We start from the raw sequence: 14,870 nt of genomic DNA on the forward strand, positions 1-14,870 counted from the left end.
AATTTGTTGGAGCGTTGAGCGAATTTGTTTTTAGTTGTTGTGCAGCGCTGAAACAGTGATGTTGTGTTTGGTGGTTGAAGGTTGAAGGCGATCCAATTCCCGAACTTTCCTGACTTTACCACCAGAAGACACCACTGAGGGATCGTCGGAACTCGGGGTTTAGAGATATAGTGACGCCGGAGATCGTGTTCCGCCCCCTGGCCAGCGTTCCCTCGTTGATTATAGGATGGTAGGTTATCTCCCGGTTCCGTAACAGCCAATTAAGTGCCTGTTATTCCGCAATCCCACGATTTGTTTTCATTTTGCGATCGTCTCCATGGAAACCCGCCACCAAAACTTTCCAACACTTTTTGGAATGCATGCTGAACGGAACTTTTTCAGCACTACCCTGAACGATTTTGGCGCGTATTTATCGATATTCAAATAGAGGGGAGCTTTGGTAAAGATTAAAAACGGTTTTTTTTTTAGGTTTTAAAGATTAAAAAGGTTTAATTTTTTTATCTTTATGAAAATGGTTTGCTAAATATATCTCAATATTTTAGTTAACACTTGTTAAGTTATTATATTCACATGTGTTTTTTTTGTTTATTTACAATACCTAACTAATCTAACTTACAGCTTTTTACCTTAGCTGATTGTAATATATCAACAGGCAATCACATTTCTTTTTGCTTTTGTTGTCCGTACTTATTTTAATTCAAACAATATATTTGTTTGTAAAGCACAAATTGATAAGGTAAATACCTTATATACCTCCCATCTATCTCTAAGGGCAACCTTTTCATTCAAGCTTTTTTTATTTCTATATAAAATAAACAAAAAACATTTATAAAAAAAAAGAAATCGATGATGCTTAAACTTGAAACTCATGAAACTAAATAAGTTTTATGATTTTTTCTCATGAAGCAATATTTAATTCGATATTTTTTATATACATATATGTTATCAAACAAAAAGCTTACATTTTTATTTTAAAACAAAGTTAAAATTTGTTGATAACATTTTAATAATCTCGCAGTTGGGTTTCCTATTTCTAAGTTTCAGAGGTTACTATCGGGACTAGACTTTTAGAAGAAGTCATTACCAGGAAGCAAGGTTCTGGACCTTTTTCTCCAAATATTTCATAATATATAAGTTAATACTTGAAATATTGTAGGGTCTGCTATCGCTGCTGCGTAAACTGAGACCCAATCCGGAAAAGGAGGCCCGAATCCTGCTCCTGGGCCTGGATAATGCGGGCAAGACCACGATACTGAAGCAACTGGCCTCGGAGGACATAACCACGGTGCGTATAAGGGCGGCGAACTTCTTCCGCTTTCCCCATAAAATACGGAGTGAAATCCCGCAGGTAACGCCCACGGCCGGATTTAACATCAAGTCCGTGGCAGCCGATGGTTTTAAGCTAAATGTTTGGGACATCGGGGGCCAATGGAAGATACGGCCTTATTGGAAGAACTACTTTGCTAATACTGATGTGCTGGTGAGCCAATGATGGGTTTGACTATTTTTTAGTTAATATAAAAATTACATTACTTCAGATCTATGTAATTGACTGTACGGATCGGACTCGATTGCCGGAAGCGGGCAGCGAACTGTTCGAGATGCTCATGGACAACCGGCTGAAACAGGTTCCCGTGCTGATCTTTGCCAACAAACAGGACATGCCGGATGCCATGACGGCCTCCGAGGTGGCTGAGAAGATGAGTTTGGTGCAACTGCAGGGAAGAACCTGGGAAATCAAGGCCTGCACTGCTGTGGATGGAACTGGCCTCAAGGAGGGCATGGACTGGGTCTGCAAGAACATGAAGAAGTAATCGAAAGAGTCCTAATCTTTGCCTGTTAAGTTGTCTCTAAGATCTAAATTATAAATATACGTACCTTCTTTTAGCTTCACTTCAATATAAAAGAATATTTAAATCTATGATTTGTCTTTATATATCTCAAATCTACATGAAGTCTACAGAAGATGTTTATTGTTCTTAATAAGATACAAATAAATTTAATGGTCGAAGCCTTCAAAGATTTTTAAGAAACATTAAAACTTGTTCCTAAAGACCAACTACAGTAAATATTGTAGTTCATGTTTAAAAAAAACAATGATTGACTAAATTTCAAAAACTAAGAAGGCACCCCTTTGTAACTCGTTTGTTTCCACCTCAAAACTCAATATAACTACTGAAGACAGCTTTGCAAAAAGACCCAATAATCGTATACCCATGTGCTTTTACGGACCCGTTTCTGTCATAAAAAAGATACTGCCTGCAGGGTCGCCAAAATCCTGTCTGCTGATCTTAGGACTAGATAATGCTGGAAAATCCACCTTGACAGCGCACCTAGCAGGATTTTTTAATGGCGTTGTAAGACTGCATAGATGACAGGACCTTTTCCTTGATACAAACTTATCCTAAACCGATTACAGCCTAAAGAATCCAACAAGCAGGCCAGTGAATGGAGCTTAACAATCAGTAACTACAAAGTGAAGTTGTGGGATATTAACGGGGAACTGAAGAACAGACAAATCTGGCCGAATTACTACAACAAAGCAAAGGTCTTGGTGAGAAGAGTATCTATAAAGTGAAAGATTTGTGTTTAATACCAGAACCCTAGGTATTCGTATTGGACAACAAGGATGCAGTGCGTCTAAGCGAGGCTCGCTGTGTATTATGCGATGTTCTGATGCACCAGGAGCTTAATAGGGCTCCGCTGCTCATAGTGTCCAACAAAACGGACTCTTCGGGATCTCTGCCATTATCCACAGTGATCGATTTGATGGGCCTGGATCGCTTAGATGGTCGAGTTTGGGCCATCAAAGAATGTTCAACGCAGACAGGCTTTGGTGTTCAGGTGGGTTTTGTGCTCTATATTTTATTAAACAATTTTATTTACTTAATTTGCGGCAGGGCGTTGTGAACTGGATAACCAATGAGATCCGTAGGAAGAAGCAGTGATTTATCATGTTTTACATATTTTGATATTCTCAAAAAGTAGCCTTATATATTAAATAATATAGATCAGTCTATTACAAACTTTAAGTGTGTGTATTTTTTGTAAATAATGACTCATTTGCCATAGATTGCAGTTTATATTAATTAATAAATTAATACAGCCATCTGCTAATCAGTGCTTTGACCTTGACCCTGCTAGTAATCGTGTCTAACCAGCAACATTGTGAGGACAAAGCCCTTTTACCCACAATATTTCCATTCGATTATCAGATGGCAGCCCTATAAAAAGGGTTGGCATATAGCGAACGGCCACAGTTCTACAACAGTCGTTGAAATGAAAACTTTCCTGGTGATTCTACTAATCTCCGCTTTGGCCTTGGTCCAGGCCAGTACTATTCGTGATGAGGACTACTCGGTATGGCCGGCTGGAACTTCAATGGAGACCCATCCGCACTCTTCCAACTGGCCCTGCGATGTGGGTCACTTTCCCCAGGCATACGCCCTAATGCACAAGGTGGACATGCGATTGAATCAGATTGACAACGAGGATCTCAAGAATCGGATCCAGAATTTCGCTGTGGATGCGTTGAGGAGGTGCACTACAAATGGACAGATGGACGAGCATTGCGTTAAGATTTCGATCGGTTACACAATGGCATATATTCACCATCAGAAAAGGGTAGCAAATCGGTTGTAAAAACGTTTAGGTGGCTAAATAAACTGTGAACATTAACTGAAAATAGCTCTTGGATCTTTCGTGCTTTATATAAATGGTGGTTATAGGGTTTCAGAGGTACAAAAAATACCCAACGTGTTGATTTTAAAAAATGTATGTAGGTATATAGGTTTTTTTTTAATTTTTTCAAAAATATCTACATTTGTTCTTTTTATCAAACTTTAATTGGCCAACCTTTTATTAATGGCAATAAAATATCTTTATAACATTAACTTTTTATAAAACGATTGAAATACGTATTAAACCAAAACATAAAATGAACATAATTTGAAATCAAGTCTAACTTTTAGAACTAGTATTATTGACGTATAAAGTGCTTGGGGCTTGAGACCTAAGTTTTTGGTACTTTTCCTGCTCGGCGAGCAGCCGATCTTTTTCCATTTTGGCGAACTTGCTGCCCATGTAGAGCTGCTCCTTGAACCGATTCTTTCGCCGCTCATCCATACTATATCGTCGCAGCATATCGCGCCTATCCACTATGGACATGCAGATATCCTGGCAGTCCCGCGACGGCTGACAGAAGCTCCAGGAGCCAAAAATGGTGTCTACACAGCCGCAGGTGCGGCAATAGCCCACAAAGTGTCCAATCAGGTTGGAATTGACCTTGCGGAAGGAGAGCGAAAGAGGTCCGCCGAGGATCATAAGGGTTTGGCCGGAAAAGTGCCAGTCGGTGAGATTATCGAAGAGATCGTGGGCTCTTGGCGGTACTGTTTCCTGCACACTAATGTTCAGTGGGATGCCATGATAATTGGGGGTTTTTGTTTCGGCTATACCCTTTAACTGGGTCTTGTTCATCTTGACGCACTGTCGCACGAATCTACGATGATTGGTGCGGGCATTTTTGTGTTGACTACAGGTGGGCTTTTCCTTTACTTCCCCATCTGGGGACATGGGTGGAGATTTGATATTTATACGAACACCCAGGACAAGGGACTCCCAGGAGCCGTTCAGGTCACAGGGGGAACCTTAAGTTGGTAAGGGTTATTATAAGTCTGGGCTCCGAGTAAGGAGCTTACCATCTGCTGGATCCACAAAGCAGCAGGGCAGATTCTTCTCCTCCTCCCCCTCATCCGCGGATTTATTGCATTTCGTTGCCTGAATGGTCTCCAAACGCTCCAGGATCTTGTCTAGAACCGGGGAAATCCCCGACTGCTCCTCTTGTTGTTGTTGTTGTTGTTGTTGTTGCTGTTGCTGGTGAGTTGGCTGCGAGGATTGACCCATCGATTGACATGGGACTTGGCACAAGATCTCTGGTCCTTTCTTGAAGTTACCTCCGATCTGACTTGCTTTTAAAAGGAGATTCATAAGTCAAAGTAACCATATAGCCGTAGTTTTACAAACTCACCTGGTTGCATGAGATTTTGTACAAGTCTAGCTCCATCGCCTGAGTTTACTGCACCATTTTGACCACCTCCCACAATTCTTTTAGCCAGCTCCACAGGTGAAAGGTTCATTTGAGTGGCCATGTTATCAATGACATTATTACCGCCCAGTTGTGGAGCCTGGTTGACTAGGACCTCGGGAAAGGGCGCTGGCAACGGAGGTCCAGAAGCGGCATTACCCATGATTATGTTCCTTTTCGCGGGTGTCCTGAGAGGAGACTTTCCCCTCTCCAACACCTCCTTCCACCAACTTTGCTTTGTTTTTAACGACTGATTAAGGTTATCGATTTGCTTCTGATACTCATCCACCAAGTTGAAAAAGGACGATTGCTTGATGGCCTTCAATCCGCTTATGATTTGCTGTGGATCCAGTCCTGAGAAAACTTTTTGCCAAGGGTTGGTGGCAAGCACTTTATGGTCGGCCTTGGGAACACATTCTATGACTTTGGTTTCCAGTTTAAGAGCAGGTTTCGTGGTAGGTGCCTTACTGACTTCCTTTTCAGGCACCACATTCTCCTGAATGGGAGTGCTAGAAGGCTTATATTTCGGCTTACTCTCCGAAATGTTCTTAGGTGTTTCACTTAGGCCTGGCTTAATCAAGGGAATATCATTCCAAATCAGCTGACGGTTTTTAGAATTTGGTAGGTAATAGGGCTTTAAGCCGCCGTTCTTATTACTCTCCTTGTTCAACTTGATGAAGGTTTCCAGAGCCCTTAAATAGTTATTGTTTGTATTCGGAGTTGCCACTGGAACGCTGAGCTTGGCTGGGGCTTTATTTTCTGGTTCATTACTTTTAAAAGAAATCGCTTTTGATTTATCAGACTGACTGGGTAAGATGTCCTCTCCATTCACCCTGCGACTTGATTCGCTATCCAATGGATAATCCGCTTCGCTGGTTATCAGCGACTGCCTAGTAAATTTATGATCGCTGAATAACTGACAGAAACCCTTCTTGTACTCATCATAAAGCCCACCAGCCTTAATACTTGATCTTCTGGAGTTGATATCATCTAGCATTTTTTTGAAAGCCACGGAAGCGCTTCCAGGCTCCACATTTTCAAAGATCCCAGAGAGATCATTTTTTTTAATAGCCCTCAAAGAGGCTCTACTTTCGGTCACCAGAAGGGCATCCTGCTTGATTTGATTCTGCAGATTGGGTTCCATTTCATCGCTAATCTTTTGTGCTAACTCTTTAACCAAATCGCTTTGTTGTAGGCGCTCGATGACATCCATCAAATCGGACAATGCACTCAGTCTTACAGATCCTGAAGAGCTTAAAGGTTTGGCTGGGACTTCAGTCTTTGGTGATGGCTGTTGCCAGGCTTTTAGGAAATCCTTGTATATGCGATTGAGTTCGAAAATTTTGCGCTCTCCAGGATCCTGCGCCTTTTCCTCGGGTTTTTTCACTCTTAGCATATTTTCCGGTACATCCAATTTTAGCAAAATCATACTACCCACCAAGGGGTTCCTAGCATCGACCTTCGCTTTAACACTTTGATTTTCTCTATTACGATATGGAAGACGGGCCAGGCATTTGCCCGATGGCATGGGCCGATCATCGGTTGCATCGATAATGGGTTGTACTTTAGAATCTTTCTCTTTTGAAATAGGTTCAATAACTTTTTTAGTTAGGGCAACTAGATCTCTTTGAAGTGGGGCATCTTTCGATTCCGATTTGACTTCGTCTTCGGATTGCTCTCCACCCTCTCCCTTTAATCGCTCCCGATAGGCGTCATACAGTCTATTATAATGCATCAGTCCCATGCCGCCCTGGATTCTCGATCTAGAAACGGCCTCCTTTCTAGATATACAAAGTTCCTGATCCTCTGCCTCCGTGGATCTGATTGGAACCAGATTGGGTAATAAAAGTAAGCACGAAATATAAAGGAGATATCTAAACATCTCATGTTTTTCTTAAAAATCTGCGGTTTTCTGGATTTTAAATACATATTTTGTGTAATTGTAAAAAGTATTTGACTTTATTTACAAAAGTATTTAGATGATCTGTCGCTTTGATAAAAATCTAAGTTAGCTTTATAAGAGAGTGCCATAGTTACCTCATTTTATGGAACTCATATTTAATTATATTTAAAAGAGTTATCTTTAAAGCAACTCTTTTTTTCCCTTAAGTTTTATAGTTTTAAAAATCACAAGTCAAGCTTTTTTTTCTTTATTTATTGCTGCAATAATTTGAATCATGAATGGCCATAATAAGATGTTATATCAGGCGATTGTCCTCTTTATTAGAATCCTCAAAGGTGCTCTTATCCTCGCAGACCACTTCACTTTGCCCGTTCTCCATGTGAACAACACCTTGCTCCAGTTCGTTCATTTTCATATACGGGTAATAGATGTTCATATGCGGCTTGTAGGATTCCTTGATCACCTGGGGCGAGGTCCAACGCAGCAGGGCGTGGGGACTGCCCAACTTATCGCTGGTACCAGTCATGTGACCCGCTCCAAAAGGCTGCTGAGCCACCATGGAACCGGTGGACTTGTCATTTACATTCAGGCTGCCCACATTAAATCTGAAGGCTTCGTAGGACTCCTCGACGAAGTCCTGGTCCCTGGCGAACACAGATCCTATCAGTCCATGATTAATCTCGGCCACCTTTGCCATCGTCTCCTTGAGCTTGTCATCTGGATAAACGTAGACACCGAGAATGGGCGCCAGCAGCTCTTCCCGACATATAATGTTGTCCAGATCTTTGACCTGCACCACCGTAGGATCCACATAGTAACCCCTATGCTTGTCGCAGGTTCCTCCGACTAAAATGTGACAACTGGGACTCTGGGCAATGTATCTTAACCACATGTAGATGCGATCGTAGGCCCGTCGATTGATTACCGCCGAACAGAAACAGTCGCAGTACGTGGCATGTCCGGTGACCAGGGATCCGGTGATTCTTAGAATGGGCTCCTTTATATGGCTCTCCCAGAGGGACTGTGGAACATACAACATGGAGCAGGAGGAGCACTTCTGGCCGGAGTACTCGAAGGCCGCCCTTATAGTGCAAGCCACCGCCGTTTCCGGTTCCGCCGAGGGGTGTACGAAGTGGAAATTCTTGCCACCTCCCTCGCCCACCAAACGGGGATAGTTCTCATAGTAGTGAATATTCTGGGCCACCAGTTGCCACAGTACCTTCAGCACCGTTGATGTACCAGTAAAATTGATCCCAGCCAGCTTTGGATGCTGCGTGACTACGGATGCGAAGGTGGTCTCCTCGGCGGGCACAAAGTTTACCACTCCTTTGGGAACACCTGCCTCCTGCATGGCCTGGAAGACGAAATAGTTGGAGAGGATGGCCGAATCGGAGGGCTTCCAAAGCACCGAGTTGCCCATCAGGGCGGGCGTGTAGGCCAGATTGCCGGCAATACCCGTGAAGTTGAAAGGACTAATGGCAGCCACAAATCCTGTGAATTTTAAGTTATTTACTAGCTTTGAGAAAACAATCATTTCTATAGAACACCCACCTGAAAGTCCTCTCAGCCGCATGGAATTCCTGCACTCCCTTTGGGTGTCGTTAACGGGTTCGTAGTTGGCCAACTCGCGCAGGAATACCGGGTTGATGCGCATAAAGTCCACCAATTCGGCCACATCCATCTCCGCCTGGCGCAGCGTTTTGCCCTGGCCCAACATCGTGGCCGCAATGATGTTGTAGCGGTGTCTTCCGCTTATCAGGTCCGCTGCCCGCTCCCATATATCGATCCGTTCGCTGAGCCTGGTCCTATCCCACTTCATCTGCGCCTCCAGACTCTTATCGATGGCCATCTGGATGAGGACGCGGTGGGCGTGGCCGTAGTGGGCTATGGGCTGCTTGATGTCGTAGGGTAGCACCTGTTGCAATTCCTGATTGGCTTGATACTCCTGGCCGTTAATAACGATGGGCACATGTTCCACCCGGTTGAGGACGCCCAGAAGGGCGTTTTCGAGTTCCAAGCGCTCATTTGAACCCTCCTCATATTGTAGCAGCTCCTCGTTGGCCACCTCTTCATCCAGCGTAAAGTGCTCTGTCAGGTCGGTGTTCTTGCTGGTACGTCTAACACCCAGGAATCTGAAAGGAAGGTTAAGTTTTTGAACTTTAACACCGAATATATTTGTTTTCGTACTTCTTGAGTTTCACGTAGCGCTCTACAAAAAATACATATAGTTTGCTCAAAAGCTATAAGCCTGGCAATAAGTTTCGCAATGATCAAGTTTATAAGCTTTTAAAAGTATGTATTATTAAATATCTTGCTGGGGATTTCGATCATAGTTATGGCCAATATAAACCGCAAAAAATAGAAACTGATTTTACATATTAAAAATAATTTGGAAATTTTAGCGAAATAATTATAGTTTCTCTTTGTCAAAGGAGTCTTCAAGTCACTATTATTTTTCCCTTTATTTTGGATCAACCAATGGTTCTTTTGTCCTTAGAAAATTAAATTAATGTTTTTAATTTAAAAATTTAACGGACCCGGTTCCTGGTTCCTGGTTCTTTGAACTGTTCAGTAGTTTCGATATGTATAAGAATTACCTGCCCAAAACTATCGATAGCAGAACAGCTGTTGGTGCGATAAGAGCACAATAATAAAAAAAACCTAGACCTTACCAAATATTTTATAAATTGGTTATAACTCTAAGATTCGATTATAAAATGCAGCTTACCCGCCTTTTACTGAAGCCTCAAGCGTCGGAAGTATTGACCGCATATTTGAAACAATGCCATGAGCCACCCTGGACATCATATTTCGTGAAGGTACGAATCGTTTGACTCCGCCGGAGGAATACTGCCGAAGCTAACGAAGATAGTGCTCCAAATCCAGTTCCGGGATGTGGCCAACGACCAGAGGGGAATGTCTCACTTCAACTGGACTCTGGACAGTGGAACCAACTACCACATACTGCGCACCGCCTGTTATCCGTACATGAAGTATCACTGTAGCAAGAGGGAGGTGCAGGATCTTTGGCTGGAGGACAAGTTCTTTCGGTTCCTAAAGGTTATTAATTTGGGTAAGTCTATATTAGACAGAATTCGTGATTTAGGGCTGCCAGAACTCAACAAAGGTCAAGCCAATACAAAAGTTCATATAGTATATGAATCCATATTGTATTTTTATGAATCGTTAAGGACCTGTATATCTTTAGTTAAAACATTCTCATATTCTAGGCTTACCAATGCTCTTCTATGGACTGGCTGCCATCCGTCTAATTAGCCACACGGAGATCGTTCATGTCAGCGAAACGGTGAAAGTTCCCATATATTTTCTATATGCTGAGGACAAAGGTGCCAGCTTTTGATTTTAAAAACAGCCAAAATGTGAATTGTGAAGAATAGCCTTCTGATCTAGTATGTTCATAATTTCAATATGTTAAACAATTTGTAAAGTACCAACTTAACAATGTTTCTGAAGACTACAAAGAACTTGCCCAACTCATTCGGGCAAATAAATTTAAATATGAATAGAATATATCTTTGTAAAATTATCATCCAATTTATTTGTCTTTTTGAGATAACTACACTAATCCCCTTTCCAAATCACATAACATGGTCTTCACTTATTTATCTGTTAAAACTATTTAATATAACAATTTATTTTATACTGAGTTTTTACCCAAAACAAAACATTTCTTTGAAATGCCCAGAGCAACACACTTTAAACAAGCAGAAACGATAACAATGGAAAAAATCTCAGTTTTTGCAGTCAGTAGGATGATTTTCGCAGGTCTCATCGTAGTTATCCAAGAGTAGGGCCTTCACAGAGGCTTCAAACTGGGTCAGCGAGCAAGGTGCATCGCAATTGGGAATGGTCAGCTCCTTGGGGAACTTGTCTTCGCTGTTGTAATAGTAAACCAACTGAAAAAATATAAAATGGATTTAAAATTCCAGACTTTTTAGCTATTCAATCACCAACCTTCACTTCGAAGTCACCATCACTGAAAGACTTGCTGTGATGGAGCTCAAACGCTAATGCCGATGCATATTCGGGAAGCTTTGTAGTCTGATCTAGTATTCCCAGGGAATTCATTACATTAACCAACGTCACATCATGACCTGAGTACAGGAATATTTTTCGATCGGGATTCAGGTTCCGCTTTCGCTTATTCTGCATTTTGATAAGTATTTCCGTGAGGAAAGCTCCACCTTTAATCCGCTTCATCAGATTGGTTTCTGTGAAAAGCGTATAGCTTCGTTCAGCCAGCGGTCTGATCTCTTCCGGATATATGTTCTCAGTCCAGTCGGGCAGCACCAGACCAGCCTCCTCTTCGGTTTTAAGCGTGCCGTATAGTAGTTCCACGTCCAGAACATTTGAAATGTTCTAAGGGATAAGATGCATCAAGAGATAGAAATTATAAATATTAGTAAGTAAAAAATATTACAGTTTTTCACTGTTCAAATATTTGTTTTTCATTTTGATACAGTCTCATATAGGTATAAAAAATTCCTGATATGGAATATAAGCCTTATGAGATATTTTCAAAAAAGATAAGAACCTCTGTGATACGATAAAAAACGAATTATCAACCAATATTGGTGTAACTCTCCCACCTTGCCTGTATTTTTTGTTAACAGTTTGTACAACTCCAGGTTGTTCTCGTTCAGTTTCTGAAGTTCCGCAGGCGGAGCTTTGTAGAGTTTCTGCAGGATGTGGTCGTACTTCAAGCAGGGTTTCTTTTGAGCCAACAGCTGAATGAGATATCTGTTAGAGTGATGACTGGCACTTGGTTTATGGATATACGATTGCACTCACAATATCATCATTTCGCGATAGCGTATTCACGGCCACAGGTTGCCACGGGATGGGCAGAACATTGTTATTCTCCAGCGGCGGCATCATGCCCGCCAAGACGCTCTGGGCGCTCATCTAAAAGATAACACACGGCCAACTGATTAGGGCACCCCCATCTCGGACAGATAGTTAATAGCTATATAGAGGGTTTCTTATCGGAACGATTGACGCACCACACAGCGTTCCGCCGCCGAACTGAGGACATGCACCTGCTGCTGGGTGTAGAGGCTGTTCGAGGGGAGCAGCCGGTAGTAGCGCATGCGCAGATTCTTCCCCAGGTTGTACGCCTGCAGACTGCCTTTCTATGAAACAGGATAAAAAGAGAGAAAGCGATCTATTAACATATATGTTTGGAATCATTTTAAAAATATTAATTATCACATTTAAAAAACAGTTTTATTTTTCCCTATTTAATAAATAGGTCACTCATATCACACCGCCTTACTTAACGATCTATTTATAGGTACTTGAAATAAAGCTGTCAGTATCTTGTTTTATAACTTAAATTAAATTTACCAAGCACAATTTTCCTAAAAAAAAATAGGTATACCCTTATTGGTAATTATGGAAGTGGGTTAGATTTTTAATGATTTCAATTTTGTAGATTAGATATCAAACCAATTGAAAAATACAATTTTGGCATTCATGATCTTGATAAATACTTCACATATTTTCTTTCAAGTGGATCACTGATTAGTTTCGAGTTGTTAAATGAGGCGGATAATATGGCTATACTATATCTAATACCAACCGGTGTGAGAGCCCCCATGCCGCCCTGCCAATCGTGGGCAGCATGCGGATCCAGCGGATAGAAGCCACTCGGATTCTTGGCCCCGTGTCGAAACAGCTGTTGGGGATTGATAAACACAGTACTCAGTTCGCGTTCTTTATGGCATTATGTTTGTCGCTGGTCCAGCTTACTATGGATATCATGCGTAGATTCCGCAGACCCTGCTCGTCGTTGCTATCGCCGAACACAAAGTATGCCATCATAACGAAACAGAGGGCGCTTCCCAAGGCGATCACCGATATTTTGGTGCCGCGACGCGATTTGCAGTCCATTATTATGGGTTCTATGCTCCTTGCTGCAGTTGATCGAGAAAATATATTTCAAATTTGCAGCCTAAAAATAGTTTTTTGTTTATTTTATAGCGAGTGTTTTTTCGTTTTCGCTGGCCCGTCTACGAAACAAAAATATCAAATAAATACAAGTCACGTCGTCCGATGGCATCAAAAGCCGTATAACAACTGAGCGGCTGTCGATGGATGGCAGTCTCGTCCCACAACTAGAAAGAGAGGGGGCGCTAGCCAGAGATAAAGAGGGCTATACAAAAAAGAAAGAGAGGGCAGAGAGACTGGGAGACACCTTTCGGCGGTGTGATATGAGAAACTGAGAGCAAAGTCGATAGACATGTGCGAATAATTAAATTAGTTGCTCAATGGGTGTGCAAATTAGGTCTCGACCAGGTGCTACTGTGTACTATGGGGGTCTATTAATTTGCACTTAAGTGAGGAATATTTAAAACAAAAGCTTTGAGTGATCGATCACATTATTCATTGTGCAGTTTATTTGCCTTCGTACTTTTAACAACAATTGAGCTCACATGCTAATTATTTTTACCTCCTAGTTCACTATTTATTCCCAATAAAAATCAGTTATTTTATGAAAATTTCAAATATTTTTTACTACTTTGCATATACTTTTTACAAAATATTTATACTTTGCTCACTACCAAATTGCAACGACTAATCAAATTTGAACAGCTTTTACACATTTTGATTGCTATATGTACATCTGAAAACGCATCTAAAAGTCGGTTTATAGTCGCATTAAAACTGCTCGAATTTGAAATGGGAACGCCAACTTTCTGATCTTGAATATATGTTATTCTAGGTTCTGGGTATGGATGGCTGTTCCGCGGTATCATCCTCGGATAGTTCGCTGGTTGGCTCCTCGACCAGGTAACCCTGCTCGGCCTTATAGATGCGCTTGCGAGAGACTTTTCTACGCTTTCTGGGCACCTCTTCATCGGTTTGTACAGGTTCCGCTGATCCCGACTCCTCGCTGGAGTAACTCTTTGATGAGCGCTGGGAATCACCAGACTCCTCCACTTGCTCCTGCTCCACTCCATCGGATTCGGATGTAGGACGCTCCGACCCGAGATCAAGCTGGGGGATCTCATAACCATACCCCTCATCATCCGTCAGATCGTCCTCCACTTGGCCATAGTCATATAGCGACTGATGATAATAAGAGTCCTGCGAAATGGAACTGATAGTCGTAAAGATGAGACCAGTTTCCAAATTTTGGATGGTGGGCAAAGCCAAGTGTGTCTGCACATCCGAAAGGTAGTTGATCACGCCCAATGGTCCTACCACATAGTTGGCACTCGCATCGGGAATGGACCAAAGGGATGAGCCGCTGTCCAGTTCTGAATCAAGCTGATAGGCACTGATTGTAGCCGCGGAACTATGGGTCACTGGATAGTCGTAGATCCCGGGCATGAAGTACTCGTAGTATCCCAAAATCCTGCGGCTTAGTACTGATCCAGACATTGCGTTGTCTAAGTATTTTACCTCTAACCCAAACCGAAACTTTTTTGGGAATCTTCCCTGCGTTACGGATAATATCCGATGGACGTCGCCTCGACTGGTTCCCACTGATTGACCACGTTCAGGCTAAGTCTCAGAAAGTATATGCGAACAGAAAACTGTCCCACTAAATGCAACTGCAGACAAATCTCAAAGATCATCAGTTCTGTGGAAACGGGTACCTGTTCTCTAGAGGATCAATCGGGATGCTTCGGTGATGACGATGTGGATGGTGCCCAAAAGAGGACTGTATCTGCCAGAAGCGGAGGACGAACAAATTTGGAATTTCATACGACGGAAATTTTGAACTTTGCTTAACTAGCTTGCCTTAGTAACATTCCAACACAACTATCACATTCAACCAAATGATACAAAAATGATTTTCTTCTAGAAATTGAAATGGAATCCTTAGTGAGGGAAGGTTCACAGCTGACTTGTTAG

At 42.0% G+C, this 14,870-nt stretch overlaps 8 protein-coding genes across 9 annotated transcripts; 4 read left to right on the plus strand and 4 right to left on the minus strand.

Moving 5' to 3' along the window:
• Positions 1-91: 91 nt before the first annotated feature.
• Positions 92-1,921, plus strand: LOC119559884 (ADP-ribosylation factor-like protein 3). Its single transcript, XM_037873021.1, has 4 exons — positions 92-229; positions 1,157-1,285; positions 1,349-1,480; positions 1,539-1,921. Exons 1-4 carry the CDS (start codon positions 227-229, stop codon positions 1,812-1,814), a joined length of 540 nt encoding a protein of 179 aa, XP_037728949.1. The 5' UTR covers positions 92-226; the 3' UTR covers positions 1,815-1,921.
• A 207-nt stretch (positions 1,922-2,128) lies between these two features.
• LOC119560708 (ADP-ribosylation factor-like protein 3) lies at positions 2,129-3,032 on the plus strand. The gene is made up of 4 exons (XM_037874305.1): positions 2,129-2,357; positions 2,420-2,554; positions 2,608-2,844; positions 2,901-3,032. Exons 1-4 carry the CDS (start codon positions 2,217-2,219, stop codon positions 2,946-2,948), a joined length of 561 nt encoding a protein of 186 aa, XP_037730233.1. The 5' UTR covers positions 2,129-2,216; the 3' UTR covers positions 2,949-3,032.
• A 231-nt stretch (positions 3,033-3,263) lies between these two features.
• On the plus strand, positions 3,264-3,685 carry LOC119560950. The gene has a single exon (XM_037874688.1). It carries the CDS (start codon positions 3,280-3,282, stop codon positions 3,640-3,642), a length of 363 nt encoding a protein of 120 aa, XP_037730616.1. The 5' UTR covers positions 3,264-3,279; the 3' UTR covers positions 3,643-3,685.
• A 51-nt stretch (positions 3,686-3,736) lies between these two features.
• LOC119560949 lies at positions 3,737-7,019 on the minus strand. 2 transcript variants are annotated; one of them, XM_037874687.1, is made up of 3 exons: positions 5,027-7,019; positions 4,698-4,967; positions 3,737-4,646 (listed from the first exon to the last, which is right to left on the minus strand). In XM_037874687.1, exons 1-3 carry the CDS (start codon positions 6,963-6,965, stop codon positions 3,961-3,963), a joined length of 2,895 nt encoding a protein of 964 aa, XP_037730615.1. In that variant the 5' UTR covers positions 6,966-7,019; the 3' UTR covers positions 3,737-3,960. The 2 variants fall into 2 exon arrangements, 1 of the variants encoding a protein (XP_037730615.1); XR_005221049.1 differs by having other exon boundaries at positions 4,505-4,646; positions 4,698-4,963.
• A 198-nt stretch (positions 7,020-7,217) lies between these two features.
• Positions 7,218-9,844, minus strand: LOC119560682 (delta-1-pyrroline-5-carboxylate dehydrogenase, mitochondrial). The gene is made up of 3 exons (XM_037874256.1): positions 9,715-9,844; positions 8,538-9,118; positions 7,218-8,477 (listed from the first exon to the last, which is right to left on the minus strand). The coding sequence occupies exons 1-3, from the start codon at positions 9,792-9,794 to the stop codon at positions 7,282-7,284; spliced, it is 1,857 nt and encodes a 618-aa protein (XP_037730184.1). The 5' UTR covers positions 9,795-9,844; the 3' UTR covers positions 7,218-7,281.
• Positions 9,845-9,874: 30 nt separating this feature from the next.
• Positions 9,875-10,541, plus strand: LOC119560685 (uncharacterized protein C15orf61 homolog). The gene is made up of 2 exons (XM_037874258.1): positions 9,875-10,059; positions 10,217-10,541. Exons 1-2 carry the CDS (start codon positions 9,903-9,905, stop codon positions 10,345-10,347), a joined length of 288 nt encoding a protein of 95 aa, XP_037730186.1. The 5' UTR covers positions 9,875-9,902; the 3' UTR covers positions 10,348-10,541.
• LOC119560683 (lysosomal acid phosphatase) lies at positions 10,526-13,071 on the minus strand. The gene is made up of 7 exons (XM_037874257.1): positions 12,759-13,071; positions 12,589-12,684; positions 12,011-12,139; positions 11,799-11,912; positions 11,597-11,734; positions 10,962-11,366; positions 10,526-10,903 (listed from the first exon to the last, which is right to left on the minus strand). Exons 1-7 carry the CDS (start codon positions 12,897-12,899, stop codon positions 10,739-10,741), a joined length of 1,188 nt encoding a protein of 395 aa, XP_037730185.1. The 5' UTR covers positions 12,900-13,071; the 3' UTR covers positions 10,526-10,738.
• Positions 13,072-13,496: 425 nt separating this feature from the next.
• LOC119560905 lies at positions 13,497-14,813 on the minus strand. Its single transcript, XM_037874604.1, has one exon. The coding sequence runs from the start codon at positions 14,391-14,393 to the stop codon at positions 13,728-13,730; it is 666 nt and encodes a 221-aa protein (XP_037730532.1). The 5' UTR covers positions 14,394-14,813; the 3' UTR covers positions 13,497-13,727.
• Between the last annotated feature and the right edge of the window lie 57 nt (positions 14,814-14,870).

Source organism: Drosophila subpulchrella, unplaced genomic scaffold (assembly GCF_014743375.2).
Source record: "Drosophila subpulchrella strain 33 F10 #4 breed RU33 unplaced genomic scaffold, RU_Dsub_v1.1 Primary Assembly Seq354, whole genome shotgun sequence".
Classification (NCBI taxonomy): domain Eukaryota; kingdom Metazoa; phylum Arthropoda; class Insecta; order Diptera; family Drosophilidae; genus Drosophila; species Drosophila subpulchrella.

Excerpts from the sequence above, each read along its gene's own strand:
- LOC119560905 (XM_037874604.1), bottom strand. The coding sequence starts at position 14,393 with ATGTCTGGATCAGTACTAAGCCGCAGGATTTTGGGATACTACGAGTAC.
- LOC119560950 (XM_037874688.1), top strand. The coding sequence starts at position 3,280 with ATGAAAACTTTCCTGGTGATTCTACTAATCTCCGCTTTGGCCTTGGTC.
- LOC119560708 (XM_037874305.1), top strand. The coding sequence starts at position 2,217 with ATGTGCTTTTACGGACCCGTTTCTGTCATAAAAAAGATACTGCCTGCA. Across the intron at positions 2,555-2,607 it reads ACAACAAAGCAAAGGTCTTG|GTATTCGTATTGGACAACAA; the intron begins GTGAGAAGAGTA and ends CCAGAACCCTAG. Across the intron at positions 2,845-2,900 it reads AGACAGGCTTTGGTGTTCAG|GGCGTTGTGAACTGGATAAC; the intron begins GTGGGTTTTGTG and ends AATTTGCGGCAG.
- LOC119559884 (XM_037873021.1), top strand. Across the intron at positions 1,286-1,348 it reads CCTCGGAGGACATAACCACG|GTAACGCCCACGGCCGGATT; the intron begins GTGCGTATAAGG and ends GAAATCCCGCAG. Across the intron at positions 1,481-1,538 it reads TTGCTAATACTGATGTGCTG|ATCTATGTAATTGACTGTAC; the intron begins GTGAGCCAATGA and ends ACATTACTTCAG.
- LOC119560683 (XM_037874257.1), bottom strand. The coding sequence starts at position 12,899 with ATGGACTGCAAATCGCGTCGCGGCACCAAAATATCGGTGATCGCCTTG. Across the intron at positions 12,685-12,758 it reads ATCTACGCATGATATCCATA|CTGTTTCGACACGGGGCCAA; the intron begins GTAAGCTGGACC and ends AATCCCCAACAG. Across the intron at positions 11,367-11,596 it reads TAACAAAAAATACAGGCAAG|AACATTTCAAATGTTCTGGA; the intron begins GTGGGAGAGTTA and ends CTTATCCCTTAG.
- LOC119560685 (XM_037874258.1), top strand. The coding sequence starts at position 9,903 with ATGTCTCACTTCAACTGGACTCTGGACAGTGGAACCAACTACCACATA. Across the intron at positions 10,060-10,216 it reads CCTAAAGGTTATTAATTTGG|GCTTACCAATGCTCTTCTAT; the intron begins GTAAGTCTATAT and ends CTCATATTCTAG.
- LOC119560682 (XM_037874256.1), bottom strand. The coding sequence starts at position 9,794 with ATGATGTCCAGGGTGGCTCATGGCATTGTTTCAAATATGCGGTCAATA. Across the intron at positions 9,119-9,714 it reads GAGGCTTCAGTAAAAGGCGG|ATTCCTGGGTGTTAGACGTA; the intron begins GTAAGCTGCATT and ends CCTTCCTTTCAG. Across the intron at positions 8,478-8,537 it reads GCGGCTGAGAGGACTTTCAG|GATTTGTGGCTGCCATTAGT; the intron begins GTGGGTGTTCTA and ends TAAAATTCACAG.
- LOC119560949 (XM_037874687.1), bottom strand. The coding sequence starts at position 6,965 with ATGTTTAGATATCTCCTTTATATTTCGTGCTTACTTTTATTACCCAAT. Across the intron at positions 4,968-5,026 it reads ACAAAATCTCATGCAACCAG|CAAGTCAGATCGGAGGTAAC; the intron begins GTGAGTTTGTAA and ends TCCTTTTAAAAG. Across the intron at positions 4,647-4,697 it reads CTTTGTGGATCCAGCAGATG|GTTCCCCCTGTGACCTGAAC; the intron begins GTAAGCTCCTTA and ends TACCAACTTAAG.